This window comes from Nicotiana attenuata, unplaced genomic scaffold (genome assembly GCF_001879085.1).
Source record: "Nicotiana attenuata strain UT unplaced genomic scaffold, NIATTr2, whole genome shotgun sequence".
Classification (NCBI taxonomy): Eukaryota; Viridiplantae; Streptophyta; class Magnoliopsida; order Solanales; family Solanaceae; genus Nicotiana; species Nicotiana attenuata.
Genome location: NW_017672105.1, coordinates 1 through 20,530, shown reverse-complemented (window position 1 = coordinate 20,530; position 20,530 = coordinate 1). Strand labels below are relative to the sequence as shown.

Below are 20,530 nucleotides of genomic sequence, written 5' to 3'. Positions count from 1 at the left end.
CTTGAAGTCCAGCTCTGCAAATCAATAGATTCTCCTTTGGCCAAATATCTTAACCCAAAGTTGCAACGGGCAATATTAAATTGGAGGCAGAGAATATAATCAAGACAAAATTTGATATGGGGCAGGGGATAACAGAAATTTGAGGGGATATGAGAGAGAAAAATAACACAAAGCTTATTTTATGGCTTAAGGGTAGGAGGTGATCAACCATAAATAAATATTTGGCTATAAAAAATTAAAAAATAACTATAAAATATAATTTTTAAAAAAAATATTTATTTAAAATAAATAAGGTATAAACCTCACATGGCACAGGAGGTAACTAATCCTTAATAAAAAAAAGAAGAAGAAATTAACGACGAAAAATGAGTTGTTCGTAGTAGCACACTGGCACCACAATTTGCAAAGGGTGATTGGTAGGTAACAACTACTACGTAGACCCCACATCACCCAACACCACCATTGCACTCTCACCTACCCAAACAGCCAAACTCTCCAAATATATTGCCTAGCAGCCATCCCCCATATATATATGGAAGGCTACAAATTTCTATATATAATCTAAACCTAACAAATTTCACCCACCAAATTTTGAAAAGAAAGCAAACCGACGTAGGTCAATACGACGTCGACGGAGAATGACGTCTTTTGTACCTACCAAACAATTTCTCGGTGCTCCGTCTTCCTCCGATGTCGGATCCTCCCGCCTTGGATCTCTTCAGCTACCTTCTAAGCTCTCATCTTCCAATCTTCATATCCTATCTCGTCCGTCACACCCCAAACGGCTAGGTATAACAATTTATAATTCCTTTTCAAATTGTACAAAAATTTAGGATTCCTTTTAATTATAGATTTATTATTCTTTATTGAGCTTAATACATTTGTTTAATTTGATTGATTAAGCTCTCTGTTGCTATTTATCATCGAGAGCAATACACTTGATTTATGTGTATACTATTAGTTATGTTGCAGTTCTGGTTGGGTTTATTTAACGATTTTACCGTCTAAATTGACTTTTATAATCTTCGTTATGACGCCGAAAATGTTTATTTGATTAAGTTTATTGTTCTTATTGATCAAGCAAATGAAGAAAATAATATTATTCATGAAAAAAGAAAATCACTTGTACGTATAGCTATTTATTTATCTTACCTCAATGCTGACACAAAATAAAAGTCTAAGGAGAAGGATTTTGATTCTAATAACTGTCTGCCCTTAGATATGGTTGACCCTGCTTTTTGGTCTTTTAACCTTTAGTTGGATTCAGCAGAAGCGAATTCCTGACTCAGGCTAGTATCATAGTGCTTTAATAGACATACATATATCTAGGCCTTTATTTGCCAATTGACTAGGTGAAGTGGTAAGGTCGTCTGTGTGCCAACTTAAAAACTCTAGTTCATGCTATCTCAAGTAGAGTATTTCATATATGTATGGGCACTTCTACTCTCACCATCTTGTTGAAAGATTTGTCACGTTCCTGGTCTGACTAGCAGTTGTGCTGTGCCTTATTTGGCACCATTTCTCCTTGTCTCATTTATTCAATTTAGTCGTGCAAAGAGAAGGTAAAGTGAAAAATGATAGGATTCATGAGAAAAGTTCTCTCTGTTTATATTGCACATGAAATTGGAATCTTTATCATTTTGCTTCGTCAATTTTTGCTAAGAACTCAGAAGTTAAGTTTCATTCAAATTAGTTAATAATTAATCACTGTGACTGACTGTTTTTGTGTAATTGTTAAGTAGAAAAGCGGTAGGAACTAGAATAAATAGTGCAGCAATAAGTGCAAGAATATGTACTTCCATAATCTCATTGGCTTTTTACTTCGCAATAGCTCGGGATTTAATCCCATAGTGTCCTAGAATTGCACTTGAATGACCATCAAGAGGCCTATAAGTATGTCTACTATCTGACTAAGGCATTATTTGCTAATATTTGTCTATGTTATCTAGAGAATATTATATTCTTGTTGCTGCAAGTTGATAAGGTGCATCTCGAAACACTGGTAGAACCAACATTCTTCGGTAGTGTTGTCCTTTGTCATGTGGAAATACAAACTAAAAAACCCTTTGCCGTCCTTCACTGGCTTGCTGTTAAATGGTAAAAGTTGGTTAGAAACTTATTCTCTCTGCTTGTGTACCCACAGAAATACAGGCTGCTGGTAGTACATACGGAAATTACTTCCGTGTTACAACTTTCGGAGAATCACATGGTGGTGGAGTTGGTTGTGTTATTGATGGATGCCCCCCTCGTCTCCCACTTTCTGAATCTGATATGCAGGTGGAACTTGACAGGAGGTATTTCCTTCCTTATCTCCAGCTAAATTTCTGTGAGGATTAATGTGACCAGCATCAGCACGATAGCTATATTAAATATAAACTTAGACACTTTTGGTACCCTAATCTAGAAAAAGGCTAATTCAACAAGTAGTCTATGGGATAACGAAGATTTCTTTATTTTATGGTTTTTTTTTTAGATTGCTTACAAAACTTTGTTATCCAGGAGGCCAGGTCAAAGCCGAATTACCACACCTAGGAAAGAGACTGACACTTGCAAAATATCATCAGGCATTGCCGATGGTTGGTTTTCTGTTCAAGTTTCTTGTAACCTATGTCTTCTACCACTTGCCTCTCGTGGAATAAGCCGGTGTTTATAATTCTTTTGAACTCAGTCTTGTGCATGCATTAACTGCAGGGATGACTACTGGATCCCCAATCAAGGTTGAAGTACCTAACACTGATCAGAGAGGAAATGTGAGTATGGTCTTTACCTTCTTGACACTTTCTCTGTATCAAATACAACAGGAAAGTGAAATAGGAAATTTAGTTTTTAAATGATAGTAGATTATAGCTGAATATATTAAGGGATGAGTTATTCCAACTCTTTATGGTGAACACAAGTATCTATGTTAAGCTTATGCTTATCTTGCGTGGCAGTTCATATAGCTGAATATGTTAAGGGATGAGTTATTCCTGCTCTTGACTAGACTAATTCATTTTTAACGGGCACAGTGCAGAGACATCGTGGTGATAAGTCAAGTGCCTGTTGCCTGCTGCCTGCATTCAGTGGTGGAGTTTGTGTATAAATGAGAGTTTAAAGGATATGAAAATGCCATCTGGGGCTTATTAAAAAAATTATAAATATTTTCAAGTTAAAACCTGAAGTATATATATTACCCACAATATCCTGATAAATCCAAGAATACTTGAAGGAGAAAAAAGGCAAATTTTCAGAGCTCTGAGATAGGACATTTAGTATGTCCATTGTGGTGGTGCTTCTCTAAATTGCTGCCAAATTTTCTGTTCTCCTGTACTTATTGGATACGTTATGCTCTGTTGAATTACCAGGACTACAGTGAAATGTCCCAGGCTTATAGGCCATCTCATGCAGATGCTACTTATGACTTCAAGTATGGAGTAAGATCCGTACAGGTAATTACCAGATAAATCTAATTATAAAATATCTTTAGAGATCCTAATATGTTTAGTTTTCTTAGTCCTAGCTCTTATTTTTATTAAATTCTTACTACTGGCAACTTCCTTTAGGGGGGTGGTAGATCATCAGCAAGAGAAACCATTGGGAGAGTTGCTGCTGGAGCCGTTGCTAAGAAAATTCTCAAACTTTATTCTGGAACTGAGGTATGTTACTCTGTTGGTTTAAGATCCTATATAAAAAACCGGTATATACTATTGTATCGGAGCAATGTGCAAAAACTCTCTCTAGCGCTCATTTGGAGTATATACTGGCTATATTATAAGACTTTCAATTACCCCCCCCCCACCCCCCCCCCACCCCCCCCCCACCCACACACACACACGCACCCCTTTTCTTCTGAACAAAAGATCCAGACCTTTAGTTTCAGCTAACTTTTGGGATTAATAACCCATTAATATCTGGCAATGTCTCCTTTCTTTACTGGGAAGAACATATTGAGCTCTTATATTCCATACTGCAGGTTCTTGCTTATGTTTCTCAAGTTCACCAAGTTGTACTTCCTGAGGATTGGATTGATCATCATACTGTGACTCTAGAGCAGGTATACCTCACATCAGAAACGTTTTCCAGTTTAATATTGGGATAATACATATTTCCCCCTGGATTTGGCCTGTTTTTCCAATAGAATGCTCGAGCTTTGTGGGGGTCCTATGACCCCCCTATAATCGTTTAAAGTGGTGTAAATACCCCCTTTATCAACCAGCACCAGTTTCACAAAGATATCTGTAACACACGCACCAATCACGTGATGCCCACGTCACTTTCCTTTTTAATACAATTTTTTATTTTCTTTTTGTTCACTATTTTTTCATTTTACCTTTTATATTCCTTTTCTTTCCTTTTCCCTTTCTTCTTCTCCTACAACCTCTATCAAATTGCTTCGGCTATAGCACCACCATTGCCATAGCCACCACCCTCCTTCCGCAACTTCCTTCTCCAGCCCCCCCCCAAGAAACCCCTTTCTCCTTGTTCTCCAACTAAACCCATCACCAAATCACATCCATTCGACTCCAACTCGAAGCCTCAATCTCCGATTTTGATACTCAAATCAGTCCCCAATTTTTGTTTGTGTCTTCTTCTTGGCTTCAAGCCCCACTTGTGGGAATACACTGGGCCGTTGTTTGCTTCTTGGCTTCAAGAAATCGAAGCGGGAGAAGGAGATTCCTGTATGGCCAGTCCGAAGATCAAGATCAGAAACCGCAATGTTAGGAAAGGTAAAATACTAATTAACCAAAAGGAAAAGTAAAACAAAAAAGAAGAGAGAAAATGACTGATAATTAATCCATAAGCTAAGGAAGTGATGATGGTAATGCAGGACATGAAGGAGAGTAAAATAAAATAAAAAGTATATTTTAATTCTAAAGAAAGGAAAATACAGTGATTTTTGGCTTATTTTGTCCTCTCGCGCGCTACATGGAAGTGCAAATTATTCTCCATGCCACATAAGCATAAAAAGGGTAATAATTCCAGTTCGAACAAGTATAGGGGGGTCATAGGACCCCCCTGCAATGTTTTAAGTGTTCTATTGGAAAATAAGAAAGATGAAGAATTGATTCATGCAGCTGGTTTTAGAATAGTGATGGGACTATCTGGTAACAGTTGATTTCAGCTGCGAATCTTGTTAGGCTTTGGAAGAAATTAATTTAATTTATGAGATTCCTCCATTTATTTTTTCATTTTTAACTCTAATCCTAGCATAATTTTTTGTATTAATATAGCTAACAGTCATTTCTTTGTTTCGTAATGCATCTTCTTGATGCCTTCTTAATGATAACACCTTACTTCGTAAAAAAACACTCTAGACGTGGTATACATGAAAATGTTGTCTCTTAGATGATGCTTAATTAGTGTAGTATTTCTAGGGGTAGAGATTTTACATAGATGTTTGAAGAGAATTTGGAGAACAGTAAGGCAATCTTCTGATTGCAATATATAAGTTAGTAATTCAACCAACAAAAAGTGTTCAATCAATTCACTAAAGGAAAATTTGTTTTGCCTCTTAAGCTTAGTACATATTACATTTACACAAACTTATCAGTAACGTTAAGATGAATCTACTGTTTAATACTTGTAAACAAGTGTTCTGAATGGTGATTTTCTGACTAACATGGTCCATTCTGCTGAGCCCAAAGGTGCAAGTAAGTTTCTCACTGTGAGAATTCCAAAGGCATCAACTTCGGATAACATCTCTTGCTATAGTTCATTTTTCATCTGAGGCACTCTTTCCAACTATTATCATCCCATATGAATATGTCCTTTGGTTTTCTTTAGCTCTTCCCATTTTTGCTTCCTTATTTGGGAGTCAAAGATCTAAAGATGCGTGCTTCTTTGTTGGTTGGGAGGAAAGGATGAACTTGCCTGTTGGGTAGCATTTTATTTGACAAATGAAAAGACGTTCGCTTCATCAAACTTTAAACTGAAATGTTGAGTGGACGAGCTCCTGATTTAAGGTCTTTTAGTGGGTAATATTGCACTTAGAAATAGTTTCATTACTAAAAAGCTCAGGAAGCTGGCCGCAAGATGCCAGCTGAAAGGTATTCTAGGACGGATCTCTTGTTCACTTAGCAATATAGTTTTCCTTTGTTGCTAACTTCTCGGTTTCTCTCTCAAGAAGAAGAAGAGCAAAAGAAAAATTCTTATTGTACAGATAGTCATATCATTTGCTTTTTTCCGGATATTGGAAAGAGTTGACATTAGCTTGAAAAAGGCATTGGTTGTGTGCTTTAATCACCACATTCAATAACCTTTCTTCTAGTGAACTCATCTAATCAGAAAAATTGATCCATCTTCCTCGAGAAATTGTAAGATATCCCTGATGTCAGATTAAGCTTCATTAAGATCCTTGAAGTCTAGCTCAACCCTTTGTTTAAGTAGTTTCTAGGAAGAGGAGATGAGAATGATTACCTCAAAGTACAAAGCCGTTAGACGGATGTTCTGGATAATAGTGATTGTACACTTATTTAGAATCCTATATATTGAAGAGAGCAATTAGGGAATGTTTGGATGGAATTATAAATATAGTTGGCTACTAATACGAGCCATGTTTATTGATCAGGTACAACAACAACAACAACGGCCCAGTATAATCCCACAAGTGGGTCTGGGGAGGGTAATATGTACGTAGACCTTACGCCCACCCCGAGGGGCAGAGAGGCTGTTTCCAGGAGACCCTCGGCTCAAGAAAGCAACAAGAGACGATATATTAGTACCATCAATAGAATTATAATAGAATAACAGTAATATATGAGATACAAAATAGATGTAAGGTATAATAATAACCAGCCGATAAAGCCCTGCATCAGAAGATGACCACTAGCATCCTAAAACTAACTCCTAACTGGCTAATCTCACTCTAGTGCGCTGTAGAAATATTCACAACTTCCCCCTAACCTACAACCTTAATGCTCGACCTCCACAATTCCCTGTCAAGGGCCATGTCCTCAGCAATCCTAAGTCGCGCCATGTCCTGCCTGATCACCTCTCTCCAATTCTTCTTAGGTCGCCCTCTACCTCTCCTCGTGCCCACCACAGCCAGTCGCTCACACCTCCGCACCGGTGCATCAGTGCTCCTCCTCTGAATGTGCCCGAACCATCTAAGTCTTGCTTCTCGCATCTTGTCCTCCATGGGGGCCACGCCCACATTCTCTCGAATTTCTTCATTCTTAATCTTATCCATCCTTGTATGCCCGCACATCCACCTCAACATCCTCATCTCTGCTACTTTCATCTTCTGGATGTGTGAGTTCTGAACCGGCCAACACTCAGACCCATACAACATGGCAGGCCGAACCATCTGCTCTATTAAACTTACCTTTTAGTAACGGTGGCACTTTCTTGTCACACAGGACTCCCGACGCTAACCTCCACTTCATCCACCCCACCCCTATACGGTGTGTGACATCCTCGTCGATCTCCCCGATCCCCTGAATAACCGACCCAAGGTACTTGAAACTACCCTTCTTGGGAATGACTTGAGAGTCAAGCTTCACGTCCACTCTCGTTTCCGTCGGCTCGACCCCAAATTTGCGCTCAAGGTATTCCGTCTTCGTCCTGCTCAACTTGAAACCTTTAGACTCAAGGGCATGTCTCCAAACCTCTAGCCTCTCGTTGACGCCGCTTCGTGTCTCGGCAATTAGAACTATGTCATCAGCAAATAGCATGCACCATGACACCTCCCCTTGAATATGATGAGTTAGTGCATCCATCACCAGGGCGAAGAGGAATGGGCTGAACGCAGACCCTTGGTGCAACCCCGTAACAACCGGAAAGTGCTCTGAGTCTCCTCCAACTGTCCTAACCCGAGTCTTAGCTCCATCATACATGTCTTTAATCAAACTAATGTAGGCAACTTGAACCCCTTTAGCCTCCAAGCAGCTCCATAAGACCTTCCTAGGAACCCTGTCGTACGCTTTCTCCAGATCAATAAACACCATATGGAGATCCTTCTTCCTATCCCTGTACTGTTCCACCATCCTCCTAATAAGGTGGATAGCTTCTGTGGTAGATCGCCCCGGCATGAACCCGAACTTGTTGTCTGAAATAGACACCGTCGTTCGCACTCTCATTTCTACCACTCTCTCCCAAACTTTTATGGTATGACTCAGTAATTTGATACCCCTATAGTTGTTACAGCTCTGGATATCGCCTTTGTTCTTATATAACGGAACCATTGTACTCCACCTCCACTCTTCAAGCATCCTATTAGTCTTGAATATAACATTAAACAATCCAGCAAGCCATTCCAAGCCTGCTCTACCCACACACCTCCAAAGTTCAACCGGAATTTCGTCTGGCCCGGTAGCTATGCCCCTATTCATCTTACGCATCGCCTCCATGACCTCATCGACCTCAAAGTCCCTACCATAACTTAATTCATGTGGACTGTCGGCATTCCTCAATTTACCTAGTACAATATCTTGATCCCCTTCTGCATTCATGATTCACCTAGTACAATATCCTCAATTCTCCTTACGTTTTTGCTTTTTGCTAAAGCTTTTGAACCAAATGGTGACATGTTGCCTCTCACTCTTCCGCAATCAAGAGACAGTCTATGGCTATCTCGTCCCACTTCCATTATGGTATTTGAACTAGCTGTAAGAGTCCTGCGGTCTCCGGTGGTCAACCTTAATCAGCTGGCCGAGCGTTAAGCTACATTCTCGGCGACATCTCTTCATACCTTTCCACCCATAGAGTGAGCGGATCATTCAGCACTAAGAAGGACGCACTTGAAGCATCCATGTCTTTCTCTTGAAATTATGTTATTGCCTTATTGGTATACCAACAAAGTTAAAGCTGTTGGTATTATAGGATAATGACCAGTCTAATTCATGTTATGACCTAATATAAAGGAACATGATCCTTGAGTGTATCCATGGTTAGATAATAGTGTTACAACCAATAACTTGCTTTCTACAGTGAAAGTCAAGTTGGATGCGTTCACCAATTAGACACGATGGGTAACACTGATCGATGTGTTATTTTTGTGCGCGACACTCAAATCTCCTTGCCAGTTTAGCTTTGTCACTATATCGGAGTCCAATGTAAAATTAGCTTATAATCATCTCCATTTCATCAAAGACCTTTCTTTGGGGAAGAGGGAAAGGTTTCTTCCATAAGATCTGGTCTCGTTTCCCTTTGTTTGACCAATCCTTGGGGTAAAGAAAGAGGAGGAGACTCTACTACTTGTCTAGTGAAAGGGCATTTGGCTCAGCTAATTTGACGAGGTTTTGTTTAATCATGAGTTTGTAGAGACTCAAGAGGGTTTGTCTAGGCTGCGACTTTCTTTCGTCAAAGTTTGTCTTCTAACCCTTTTTGTCACTCAAGGCTACATTAAAGCTAGATACAAGAAAATAAATGATACCTCATCCAGTCAGTAACTGACATGAGATTGTAGCAGCTGCCAATGCTACTTAGGGTAATGGTATAGGTTTGTGCATGCGATGGTGGACACTGGCCCTTTAGCTGATACAGACTGCTTTAGCACATGAAGGCCACTATGTTCTGGGTTATTAGGCAAAAAATTGGAGAAACTTTTTGTTCTTCTATTTATGGCTTCCTTGCTCACCAATAATAGTCATTTTATGAGCTTCCGAGTTAACTGAGATTATTCTCCTGCATGTCTGATGTACTTGATTGTTTGATGTTTTTCATGCTGATCTAGCTAGTAATTGTTTCTGGTAATTATCTATTTATACCAGATAGAAAGCAATATTGTCCGATGCCCAGATCCAGAATATGCAGAGAAGATGATTGCTGCTATTGATGCTGTACGTGTGAGAGGGGACTCTGTTGGTGGAGTTGTAACTTGCATTGTTAGAAATGTCCCACGGGTAAGCTATCTCTCCTTTTATTTGTAAGTGTAATACGTATATTTGCACCTCTTTGGTAACTTCCACACAAAATTTCGTCTCTAATTTTAAAAGAGCTGCCTGAGAGTTTATTAATGTTTACTAGGGTCTTGGTACACCAGTCTTCGATAAACTTGAAGCTGAGCTAGCTAAAGCTTGCATGTCATTACCTGCAACAAAGGGTTTTGAGTTTGGAAGTGGCTTCGGAGGTACATCATCTCTACTTCCCTGTTTCTACAAGATGTAGTTTAACTTTTTCACTGAAACCCTTGGGTATGTTTAGTCAAAGCATTCTCCATGAGTCCTAAGCAGATATAGATTCCTCAAAACTTTCTTAAAATGGGTGAATTTTGCAACCTTTCCAAATACCTTCAAGATTTTTTATAATGTTAGGAGCATAGTACTAATCATTTAGCAATTCTGTCAAAACGTCAAATAATGTTTTGATAACCGAGAAATCTCCGAGGTCTAGTGGCGCATGGTTCGAAACTCGTTGGATAATAAAACCGTACTACCCTTCTCCAGTTAATTACTAGACTTTTGTGTGCAGAAGGGTTTGTCCAGTGAGGTATGCCTAACCCACACATCATGTGCAACTAGACCAAAGCCCTGGGGGCAACGTCCAATAATGGACCTTTGCCATGGCGTGTACTCTGAATGGCATCTTCTCTGAGTATTATATGGGGCTCTGACTTCTGTAGAAATTCAGAAGAGACTGTCCCCTAAAATGTAGCTTAAGATGTGGTTTGATAAAAGATGTAGGCAAGCTTCTTTAAAGACTTCTGGCTCTGCATGATGGTTAGATGATGGTGTAATATGAGGCTTCTACGATTGTCAACAAGAAAAGGAAGGGTGATGCCTGAAGCAGGTGATCGGGACTTTAAACAGTGTTTTGGGTCCTTAAACCATGTTGGAGTCAAGTTAGGCCTAGGCTGCGTAGAGAGTGTTGGTTGCTGCTCTGACCATATGAGGCAGATAAAGGTTTTACTGACATTTCCTATTTTATTCACTATCAACCGAGTCAAACTGTGAGTTGGTGGGATTGCATTTGAGGTTGGCGTATCAGTTCTAAACCATAGTTTTGAGCACTTATGACCTATTTCATAACTTACAATAAGGGCAAGTTCTACAGAGTGGTAGTTAGACCGACTATGTTGTATTGAGCTGAGTGTTGGCCAGTCAAGAAATATCATGTCCAGAAGATGAAAGTAGCAGAAATGAGGATGTTGAGATGAATGTGTGGGCATACCAAGAAGGATAAGATTAGGAATGAAGTTATTATGGACAAGGTGGCGATGGCTCCTTTGGAAGAAAAATTGTGGGAATCGAGGTTGAGATGGTTCGGGCATGTGAATAGGAGAGACACCGATACCCGATTAGGAGGTGTGAGAGGTTGACCATGGCGGGCCAGGGAGGGGCAAAGGGAGGCCTAAGATGTACCGGGGAGAGGTGTTTAGACAGGACATGGAACTACTTCCGCTTACCGAGGAATGACTCTCGCTAGGAAGATAGGAAGGCGTAGAGGTCGAGAATTAATGTTGTGGGTTGATAGGTAGTCGAGAGTTGCTTCTAGTTCTATCACTAGTATTACTAGTCTTGTATTTTCCTAGTCCTAGCTCTTCCTTGTAACACAGTGTATCTTTCTTACCGGTAGTATTGGTACCATTCTTGTACTTTCACATTCCTAGATCATTGTTAATGCACACTGGGCCATTAGTTTCCGTTGTGCTATTATCTTGTTGTTGTTGCTACTGTCTGTTTATTCCCTTTTTTCACTATTCATCGAGGGTCCATCACAAATAACCTCTACCTTCCTAAGGGTAAGGGTAAGGTCTGCGCAAACATTACCCTTCCCAGACCCCACTTGTGGGATTTCACCGAGTATGTTGTTGTTACAAACGTTCTTAGGTGCTACTTTCTCTGATGGACATATAATTTATAAATTTGCTTCTGGTGAAAATTAAAGGCACATTCATGACTGGTAGCGAGCATAATGACGAATTCTATATGGATGAGCATGGCCGAATCAGGACAAGAACCAACAGATCTGGTGGTATCCAGGTACACTGTGTGCAGTATTCTTTTGGTATGTCTATTTAGAGGAGCAAATTATAATTATGGCTTTAATTTGCAGGGCGGTATATCAAATGGAGAAGTTATCAATATGAAAATAGCTTTCAAACCAACTTCAACAATTGCTGTAAGTACTCTGACTCTGTGTCTTCCATCCATTTATTTCTTTTTCGTCCTTCCTGGTGTAAAATGATGTTATTATACTGCTCCAGCACCTTGGCTTCGTTGTTTATTGGGAGTTGAACTACTAGATGTTTTTGTCAAGCTGAGCTTCTTGTTTGCCATTTTCTCACAAGAAATAGTAGTTATTAAGTTGAAATTCTATTATTTGACTAGGTCAATTATTTATTTCAGGACTATATGTAAATCGGTTTAATTATCTTATTTCAATTCTCATGCAGAGGAAGCAGCAAACTGTGACGAGAGATAAACATGACACAGAACTCATTGCTAGGGGTCGCCATGATCCTTGTGTAGTTCCCCGAGGTTTGTCTCTGAAATTATAGTTGCCTGCTGTTCCTTGTTTTGATAGCCTCTCTGCATTCTCTACTATAACCTTGGCTAGTCTTAGAAGCCATTGAGACTTGCCTGGTTATAACTTATTGATAACATAAGGAGAAAGGGGATCTGCTATCTTCCCACTTCCAAACCTGCTCTTCTTTCTGTTCTATTACCTTTTTCCCCTAAAAAATGACAATAGCTTTGATGTTGTGATGCTACAGCTGTTCCAATGGTTGAAGCAATGGTAGCCCTGGCGCTTGTGGATCAGCTAATGGCTCATTATGCACAGTGTATGCTGTTCCCAATTAATCCTGCATTGCAGGAACCTTTGCAGTCATCAACACCCGAGTCAGCTGAGGTTACCCTCTGAATGGAGCTGAGCAGCTTTTGTACCTTCAGGCAACTTGTTGAAGTCGTCTTCTTAAAAATTTGCAAAGTTTCTTTATTTGAAGAGAGTAATTTCATCAACACCTTAGGAGTTTTACTGTTTAGAGGAGATATCTCCTTTTTGCCTCTTTATCACTCATGGGTAAGCCGGGGCCTATCTTTAGTGCATTTACATCAATGTAAAATTGTGTGCCATGTATTAGGCAATTTTAGGTTTTTATTCCATTTACCACATGTTGTAGCGTTGTACTTCTCCGTCTGCTATTCTTCAGAGTTTTTTTCTTCTTCCAGTAAAATAGTATTGTAACCTGTATGAATATATTCCTGGCACGTGAAAACTTAATGAAATAAATTTGCTCAGTCATAATTGTCTGGCAATTCGTTGTTTAAACTCATTTATGAGGAAGGTACCTACGTACATCTTGATCTAATGTAGAGAGGGGTTGTTGCCTTTCATTCTTAAGAATTCTTGCTCCTGCTTATTACAGGAGGGATGCCGAGTTATTGTATATCTTGAGTTTTTGGATAGGGAACTTGCAGGAAATTGTATCTCATTTTTCATACTGAAATGGAAAAAAGTCGGCTCAAAAGACTTTGAACCTTATCTTACTCTTTACTAGTCCACTAAAGAACAATTGTAAAGTGTAAGAAGGAGCTCCTCCCTCCAATCTATAAGGGACACTCTCCCTTTTGATATACCCAATTCTTTTCTTCCAACATCCACTTATTGAAAAAGGATTACAAGGAAAAGACTAAGACAAAGTCTTGATCCTATTGGTAACTGTGACGAGATGAAGAGCTTCATGAAGGCTAGATTTGTTCCAGATTATTACCAAAGGGACATCCTCAAGAAGCGCTACACCTTGCAACAAGAATGAGAGCGAATATTGAAGAGAATGACCAACTTGCGATCATATACGGCTTGAACATGCAGATTGCTAATACTTGGAATTTATTCTCATCTGAATCCTTAGATGCAGATTTCACCACTTGCGGGACTGGGTTTGTTATTGTTGTTGAATCCTCATATGAAGCATATGCAAAGGCCATCAAGATTGAAGAACAACTCAAGGATAGAAAGTCTAGAAGTCATCCAACTTCTTGGAGCAAAGGTAAAGATACTTGGAAATCATCAACCAATTGGGACAAAACTAGGGAAGCTAAGCAAGTTCCCAAAGCTAATGTTCATAAAGGCAAAGCTAAAGTGGATAATAAGAAGGGAGGTAATTACAATGCTAAACCTAATTCTAGCAAGATCCCTAGTAACCATTAGATGTGCAAAACTATCTTATTTGTGCAAATCACCCTCCATTTTTAGTCACACTTTTGTTTTTGCTACAACTAAGTCGTTAGGCTCGTATATATCACCTAAGATTTTGATGAATGCAACACAATAATTTCTTAGAAATTTAAAATTGTTTATAAATACGTAGGTGATGTATGCAAAAGGACTAGGATTTATAGAAGTATCTCCCCACTGTTGAGCAAGAGGCAAAGCTGAAACTCTTTCAGTTCTGTAGATTTTGTTGTATTAGTTAACGTACGTGCCCTTAAACTTGATCTATAAACTTTTTTTTATTTGAACGAAAGCAACAAATAGAAGTGCACTGGCTATGAGCATCGAAGTATTTAATTAAATACTACTTTCAGTCCATTTTAATGGTAGTTTTAGTCAAATAAATTTTGTCCAACATAAATTTCACTTTAAAAAACCAAAAAGACATTTTTTTCTTCTTTCAAATCTACTCTTCGTTCAATAAATGACCCATAATTTTTTTAGAAAATATTTCAACAGTTATTTTTATTTTCAGGAAAGTAGAGTATAATTTATTTAAATGATCTTAATAATCAATACCATTAAATAGTTTTGTTATCGAGTATGTCATAATCTTAAACGATATTTAAAATGAATTGAAGATAATATCTACATATGTATATGTTACAAACTAAAGGGTTTTTTGTTGGGAAAACTACCCTTTATAGCCCCTCAAAATTTTAATAGCCCATGTTTTTTCCCACTTACATGAAATGGCCCTTCGGCCCAAACATATTACATCTAATAGCCCGAAATATCTATTTTGTATATATTTTGTATAGTGATAGTCTATTTTGTATATTTTTTGTATAGTGACAGTCTATTTTGTATAATGGCAATCTATTTAGTATATATTTAGTATAATGACAGTCTATTTTATATATATTTTGTATAATGACAGTCTAGTGTATATAAATTGTATAGTGGCAGTCTATTAGTATATTTTTGTATAGTGACAGTCTATTTTGTATAGTGACAGTCAATTATATATAAATTGTATAGTGACAGTCGATTTTAATATATTTTTTGTATAGTGAAAATCTACATTGTATAAATTGTATATAGAGTGCATTGTGCATCTTGCAATGTATATCAATAATATATTATTAATGTATCCCGAGCGCTTTTGTGTATCCAAAGTATATAGACTGTTCTAGAATGTATAAATTTTGTATATCTAAAGTGTATCGTGCATTTTACTACGTAGTGATGTAGTAAAATTTATATATGAAAGATTTTCTAGAATTTAATATTGTGTTAAACTAGCTTTCTTGTGTTTTCTGTATGTCCATGATTATCAAAATCTTCTAAACTGCAATAATGCATTAAGCTTAAGTCAGAGGCGGCCAACGAATTTTGTGGCGTAAAGCCAAACTTTAATGAGGGGCCTTAACGTTTTAAAAAAAAAAGTAATATTATCTTATTTGAAGTCTATTTTTCTAGCTTTTAAAGATGCAAAGTTATTAATATTTTTCTTCTAATCAATTTCTTTTAATAAGTCTTTCTCAATTGACAATATAGGTCAAATTTGTTTTCCTTTTTTATACAACTTCGTATATAATTTTACTTTTAACTTATATATAACCTATTAAGTATAACAAAAAATGCCCCCCACAAATGCAAGGCCTAAAGTAGCTGCTTTACCTGCTTTAGGAAAGGGACGCCCCTGGCTTATGTAAGGAATGTGTTAATGAAAATTAAGCCTCTCGCTTTAATTGACGAGACCAGAATTTTGTGGTAGTAGTGATTAGATTTAAGTAAACAACTATATTGCTCGAGGAGATATAGTGATAAGTGCAAAACACACATCCGACCCCTCTTCGTCCAATTCTTTAGCCTTCAAATGCTGATTTGTTCCTGAACTTTTCATGAAACTATGGTGATGGAATGGATCTGCAGAAGACCTCTCCGCTATAATTGTATGGATCAATTCATTTATAGCCATGAATTGATCTATTATCATTTGAAATCTGGCATCGGGATTGCGGCTGATGGGGCCTTTTGTTTCATCAGATGGCTATGTAATGAATTAATTTCTGGCTAGTGGCTGTTAAAAGTTTGGCCCGAGCGGCCAACAATGATAAAAGCTCTTTTTTGTTATCATAGAAGCTAGGATCCTACCAAAATTCTCTAATTCGAAGTACCATAATATTTTTTTTCTTTAAAGAAAAGAAGAAGAAAAAGAATACCCAATACAAGAATGTGATTAGTTAATCGAATACAGGGTTGTCGGTTCAAAATTATACTTATACAAGAAAGAACAAATAGAATTTGTAAAAACTAATTTGAAGCTATACTTTTGATGTCACAAGTTGGTTTTTGTGATAATTAATTCTAATTTAAAACGTATGACAATAGATCTATACTTTGACAATGAAAGCAAACTAGGGAGGAAGTAGCTGCAACTTCCACCCTATATATTTTTTGTTTTTATTAATGTACGTATTCAACTCATTTGGTATTTTGCTGTTACAATGCCTCATTAAACACGGTAGATATAGCATAATAATTACATGATTATTTGAGTGTAAGTCAACCAACACCCTTTCAACATTCTTTTTCGTGGTCTATTATTATTCGCTTCTCCCCGGAATAAATAAGGCTCTACTCGTCTGCTAAAAATTAAAAATAGAAATAAAGAGTAAAAATTTTCTATCTTCGATTTGTCAAATAAAAAGAAAATTAGAAGAAAAACACCATTTTTACTACTTCATGATTTTGAATACCAAAAAGAAAAGTAGCTTAGGGTCGAATAGGTTGCCAAATGTAGCACGACTTCATGTCTATTGACAAGTCAATAATTTCATTCCTGGTAGTTGGTACGTAAAGATAAATAGTTTCTAGGGAGGAATTGGACAAATTAATGATAAATCAATGTCTTAACAATCCATCGAGTCATATAATCCTATAAAAAAAATTTGTCTTTTCTTTTTCATTATCCATTTTGCATGCAGGCTTTCTTGGTCGCAAGCAAGATAGGGCTTTTCAAGCACGGCACGTTTCCTCTGTACTTATCAGAAGAATAAATCAAATTAAACAAAACTCATATTCTTAAGCAGTGTCAGTATTTTTACTGTATTTATCTAATTAATATTGTTTTCTCTTCATTATTTGCCCATCACGTCTTCATCCACTTTCAAGTTCGTCACGCTTCGCTTTTATGATTATATAAATAACAACACTAACAAAAATAAAATAAAATAATAGATACACGAGAGGGGAATTTTCTGTTATGACCGGAAAAAATTAGGTGTCATGCGGAAGCTAGCAAAGTAAACCTTGAACGACGATAAATCAGACAACAAAAGAGAAATATACCAAAAAGAGACATAAACATTTAACGTGGTTCGGTCAACTTACCTACGTCCACAGCGGAGATGAGCAATCCACTATAATAAAAAGAGAGTACAAAATATCGAGAGAACAACCTCACGAAGAGGTAAACACAAGTGACACACTAACACTTGTCCCGTAAAGTTCTCCCCTTAAACAAGACTCTCAAGCCTCCTATGGCTACATTGTGGATGCTACTGAATGAGAAGGAAGGATCCTCAATTTATAGAAGTCCAAACCTTTTCTTACAAGAAAAAAGACTAACCAAATATGGAAGAATTATATTTTCCTTCTAGGAAAAGAAAAATTCAATTATGTTAAATATGTTGTCCTTTCCTTCATGAGATACAAAAATCAATTATGGTAAGAAAATCTGAACAATCACCTAACATTTTCGTGCTCCACGGGTCGTCGTCAACATATTTAATTATCATAAAAATAATTTAAGATACTTCAATCAAAAACTTTACCTTTCCTTCATGGCCATCCATTCTAACTTCCTTATCTTTTACATAAAAATAGTGTTTGTAGAGTGCATGATTTGAGTGGTTGGAGTGTATACAACTTTATTATTATTATTTTGAAAGGGATAACCTTAAGTTTTTATTATTTAGTTGAAGGTAAAGCAAAAGTAGATTCCGTAATGAAGTTAGGCTTCAATAATCAGTGAAACAAGATGATCCCTTTTTAATATAAAGAAAGAGATTATGTTTTGTTTGCTATATCTAAATGACATGACTTAAGGGAGGAGTGGTTGATTTCAACATATCGTCATTTTAACAAGGAAAACTAGATTTTACCCACTGGGATGATTTTTGAATCTTTTCCATTTTTAATAATAGCACAAATCATGAAAGGAACTTTGTGGAATTGATGGTCAGTGTTTTCTTGATTCCAGACTACAAAAATCTGTCTTCAACACCATCATTAATTTACAACTTTGGTAAATGGCAATTTTTGTAAATGTCCTTTATGATAATTATATATTTAATATAAATTATTTTCTTCTCCAACACCTGCCAAATAATTTTTCTTGGTACTCTAACATATGCTTTTTTCAAGGTTAATGAGTATTATGTGAAAATCTTTCTTCCTCAATAAACTTTCACTAATCTTTTAAACAAAAATAGCTTTTGTTGTGGATTTTTTTTCTGGACATAAATTCAAACCGATTCTCTATTACTCTTGCAGTGTCCCTAAGTCCATGCGCTATTAGTCTTTCCTAGAATTTCATCGCGGCCTATAGTGGGTTTTGGGTCGTAACACATACGATGAAATTCTAGGAAAGACTACGCATTTAAAATCATGGGTGCATACATAATTAGTAAGGCATAAAAATAAAAGGTGATGATAATATGCAAACCCGTGTACATCAATAGAATATCCCAAAACCCGGTGTCACAAGTGCATGAGCGTTTACTAAAGAGTGCAATTATAATACAACATCTGTCTGAAATATAAAATAGACAGGATAAAGTAAATAAGTAAGATGGAGACTCTGTGGGTTGCGATGCGTAAAATAGAAAGCAGCTCACCATGAAGTCCCCGCAGCAGTTGCGCCTACGCACCAAGATGGCCACAAAATGAACATGTCAGATCCTGCACATTTAGTGCAGAAGTATAGCATGAGTACGTAAATCAACGCGTACCCAGTAAGTATCTAGCCTAACCCCAGAGATGTAGTGACGAGGGGTTGACATCGATACTTACTAGTGGTCCAATAAATCAGTATGGGAAATCATTAACAGATATGAAGCAAAACAATGATAGTGAGATAAAACAATAGCTAACACAATCCTCCAACATTTCTTTCCACTATATAAATTTCTCAAATCCCCTATGCTATCTCAACAGATCAGAAATATTAAATGCAATCTCAAACGGATAAGGAATACCATATAAACGCCCGGTCTCAATAAAAGGGAAAGTCTCATGAATATTCGAACTACTAGCGGTATCATGCACGATTATGCTGAGGTCGTACGGCCTGATCTGGAGTGGTGTATACACTGCCGAGGGTCGACCGACACGAACCAGAATTGCATCTCAATATACTGACGAGGCGTTCGGCCCGAACCACAAGAAAGGAAGGAACTTATCGAATCATGAGTCACATGCTTACAATACAGGTACAGAAACATAAAGTGAACATAACCTTTATCGTTTCTCAAATAATTTACCAACAACTCACGGTGATAAGGCTCAACCTTATATGCATTCCTAAATCAATTTCAAATTATAAATATAATTAAACAAGCTAGCAGATTGGGTTCAAATAACTCAAATATTACATGATAGAGTCTTATGTCTACCCTGATATAAACATGCTTTAGCTACGTACGGACTCTCGTCACCTCATGCGTACGCAAGGTTAGACAGAAGACTTACCTTGCTCCGAAGTTCCAATAGCCGACTCCAATGCCTTTCTAACACCTTAACCAACAACCATCGATCCAAAATTACCCAACCAACGTGCAAATCAATCAAAATATACCACAACACTGATATTTAATTAATTTATAACAATTCTCAACTCCACTCGAAAAGTCAACAAAGTCAACCCACGGGCCCATGTGTCCAGATCACGAACTCAAATATATAATTTATTCCTAATTCCATATCCAATTTCGTGGTCAAATCCAAAAATACCACATTCTTGGTTTTCTACCAAAGTTCCAAAATTTCTATAAAATCTCATGTTTAAATCCATATATAATTCGTATATTTAACTCACAATATGTAGAAACCATTTACCTCATGATTGACTATGAAATGGCGCTCCAAAAATCGCTCCAAAGTCGGCTCCTATGGAAGAAGTGAAGTGAAAATGAGCCAAACCTCCCGTCTTAAAACCAACACTGCCCAGCCCCACCTTTTTCGCGAACGCGGCCTTACCCCCGTGTTCGCGAAGAGCATCCAGCTCCAGATCCAAAACTCCCCTTCGCGAACGCGAGACAAGGGTCGCGAATGCGATGCTTCATTAGGCCACCTCTTCGCGGATGCGAACACTACAACGTGAACGCGAAAGCCAAGCTTCCAGGCCCAGCCTTTTTTCCCTTCGCGAACATGATCTCCTGTCGCG

General features: G+C 37.6%; 1 protein-coding gene across 1 annotated transcript; it reads left to right on the top strand.

Annotated features, from left to right (window-relative positions):
• Positions 1 to 527: 527 nt before the first annotated feature.
• Positions 528 to 13,195, top strand: LOC109211858 (chorismate synthase 1, chloroplastic). Its single transcript, XM_019375444.1, has 13 exons — positions 528 to 789; positions 2,144 to 2,294; positions 2,500 to 2,576; positions 2,692 to 2,750; positions 3,345 to 3,428; positions 3,543 to 3,635; positions 3,953 to 4,033; positions 9,690 to 9,821; positions 9,946 to 10,048; positions 11,806 to 11,900; positions 11,974 to 12,039; positions 12,314 to 12,398; positions 12,635 to 13,195. The coding sequence occupies exons 1-13, from the start codon at positions 639 to 641 to the stop codon at positions 12,781 to 12,783; spliced, it is 1,326 nt and encodes a 441-aa protein (XP_019230989.1). The 5' UTR covers positions 528 to 638; the 3' UTR covers positions 12,784 to 13,195.
• The last annotated feature ends 7,335 nt before the right edge of the window (positions 13,196 to 20,530 follow it).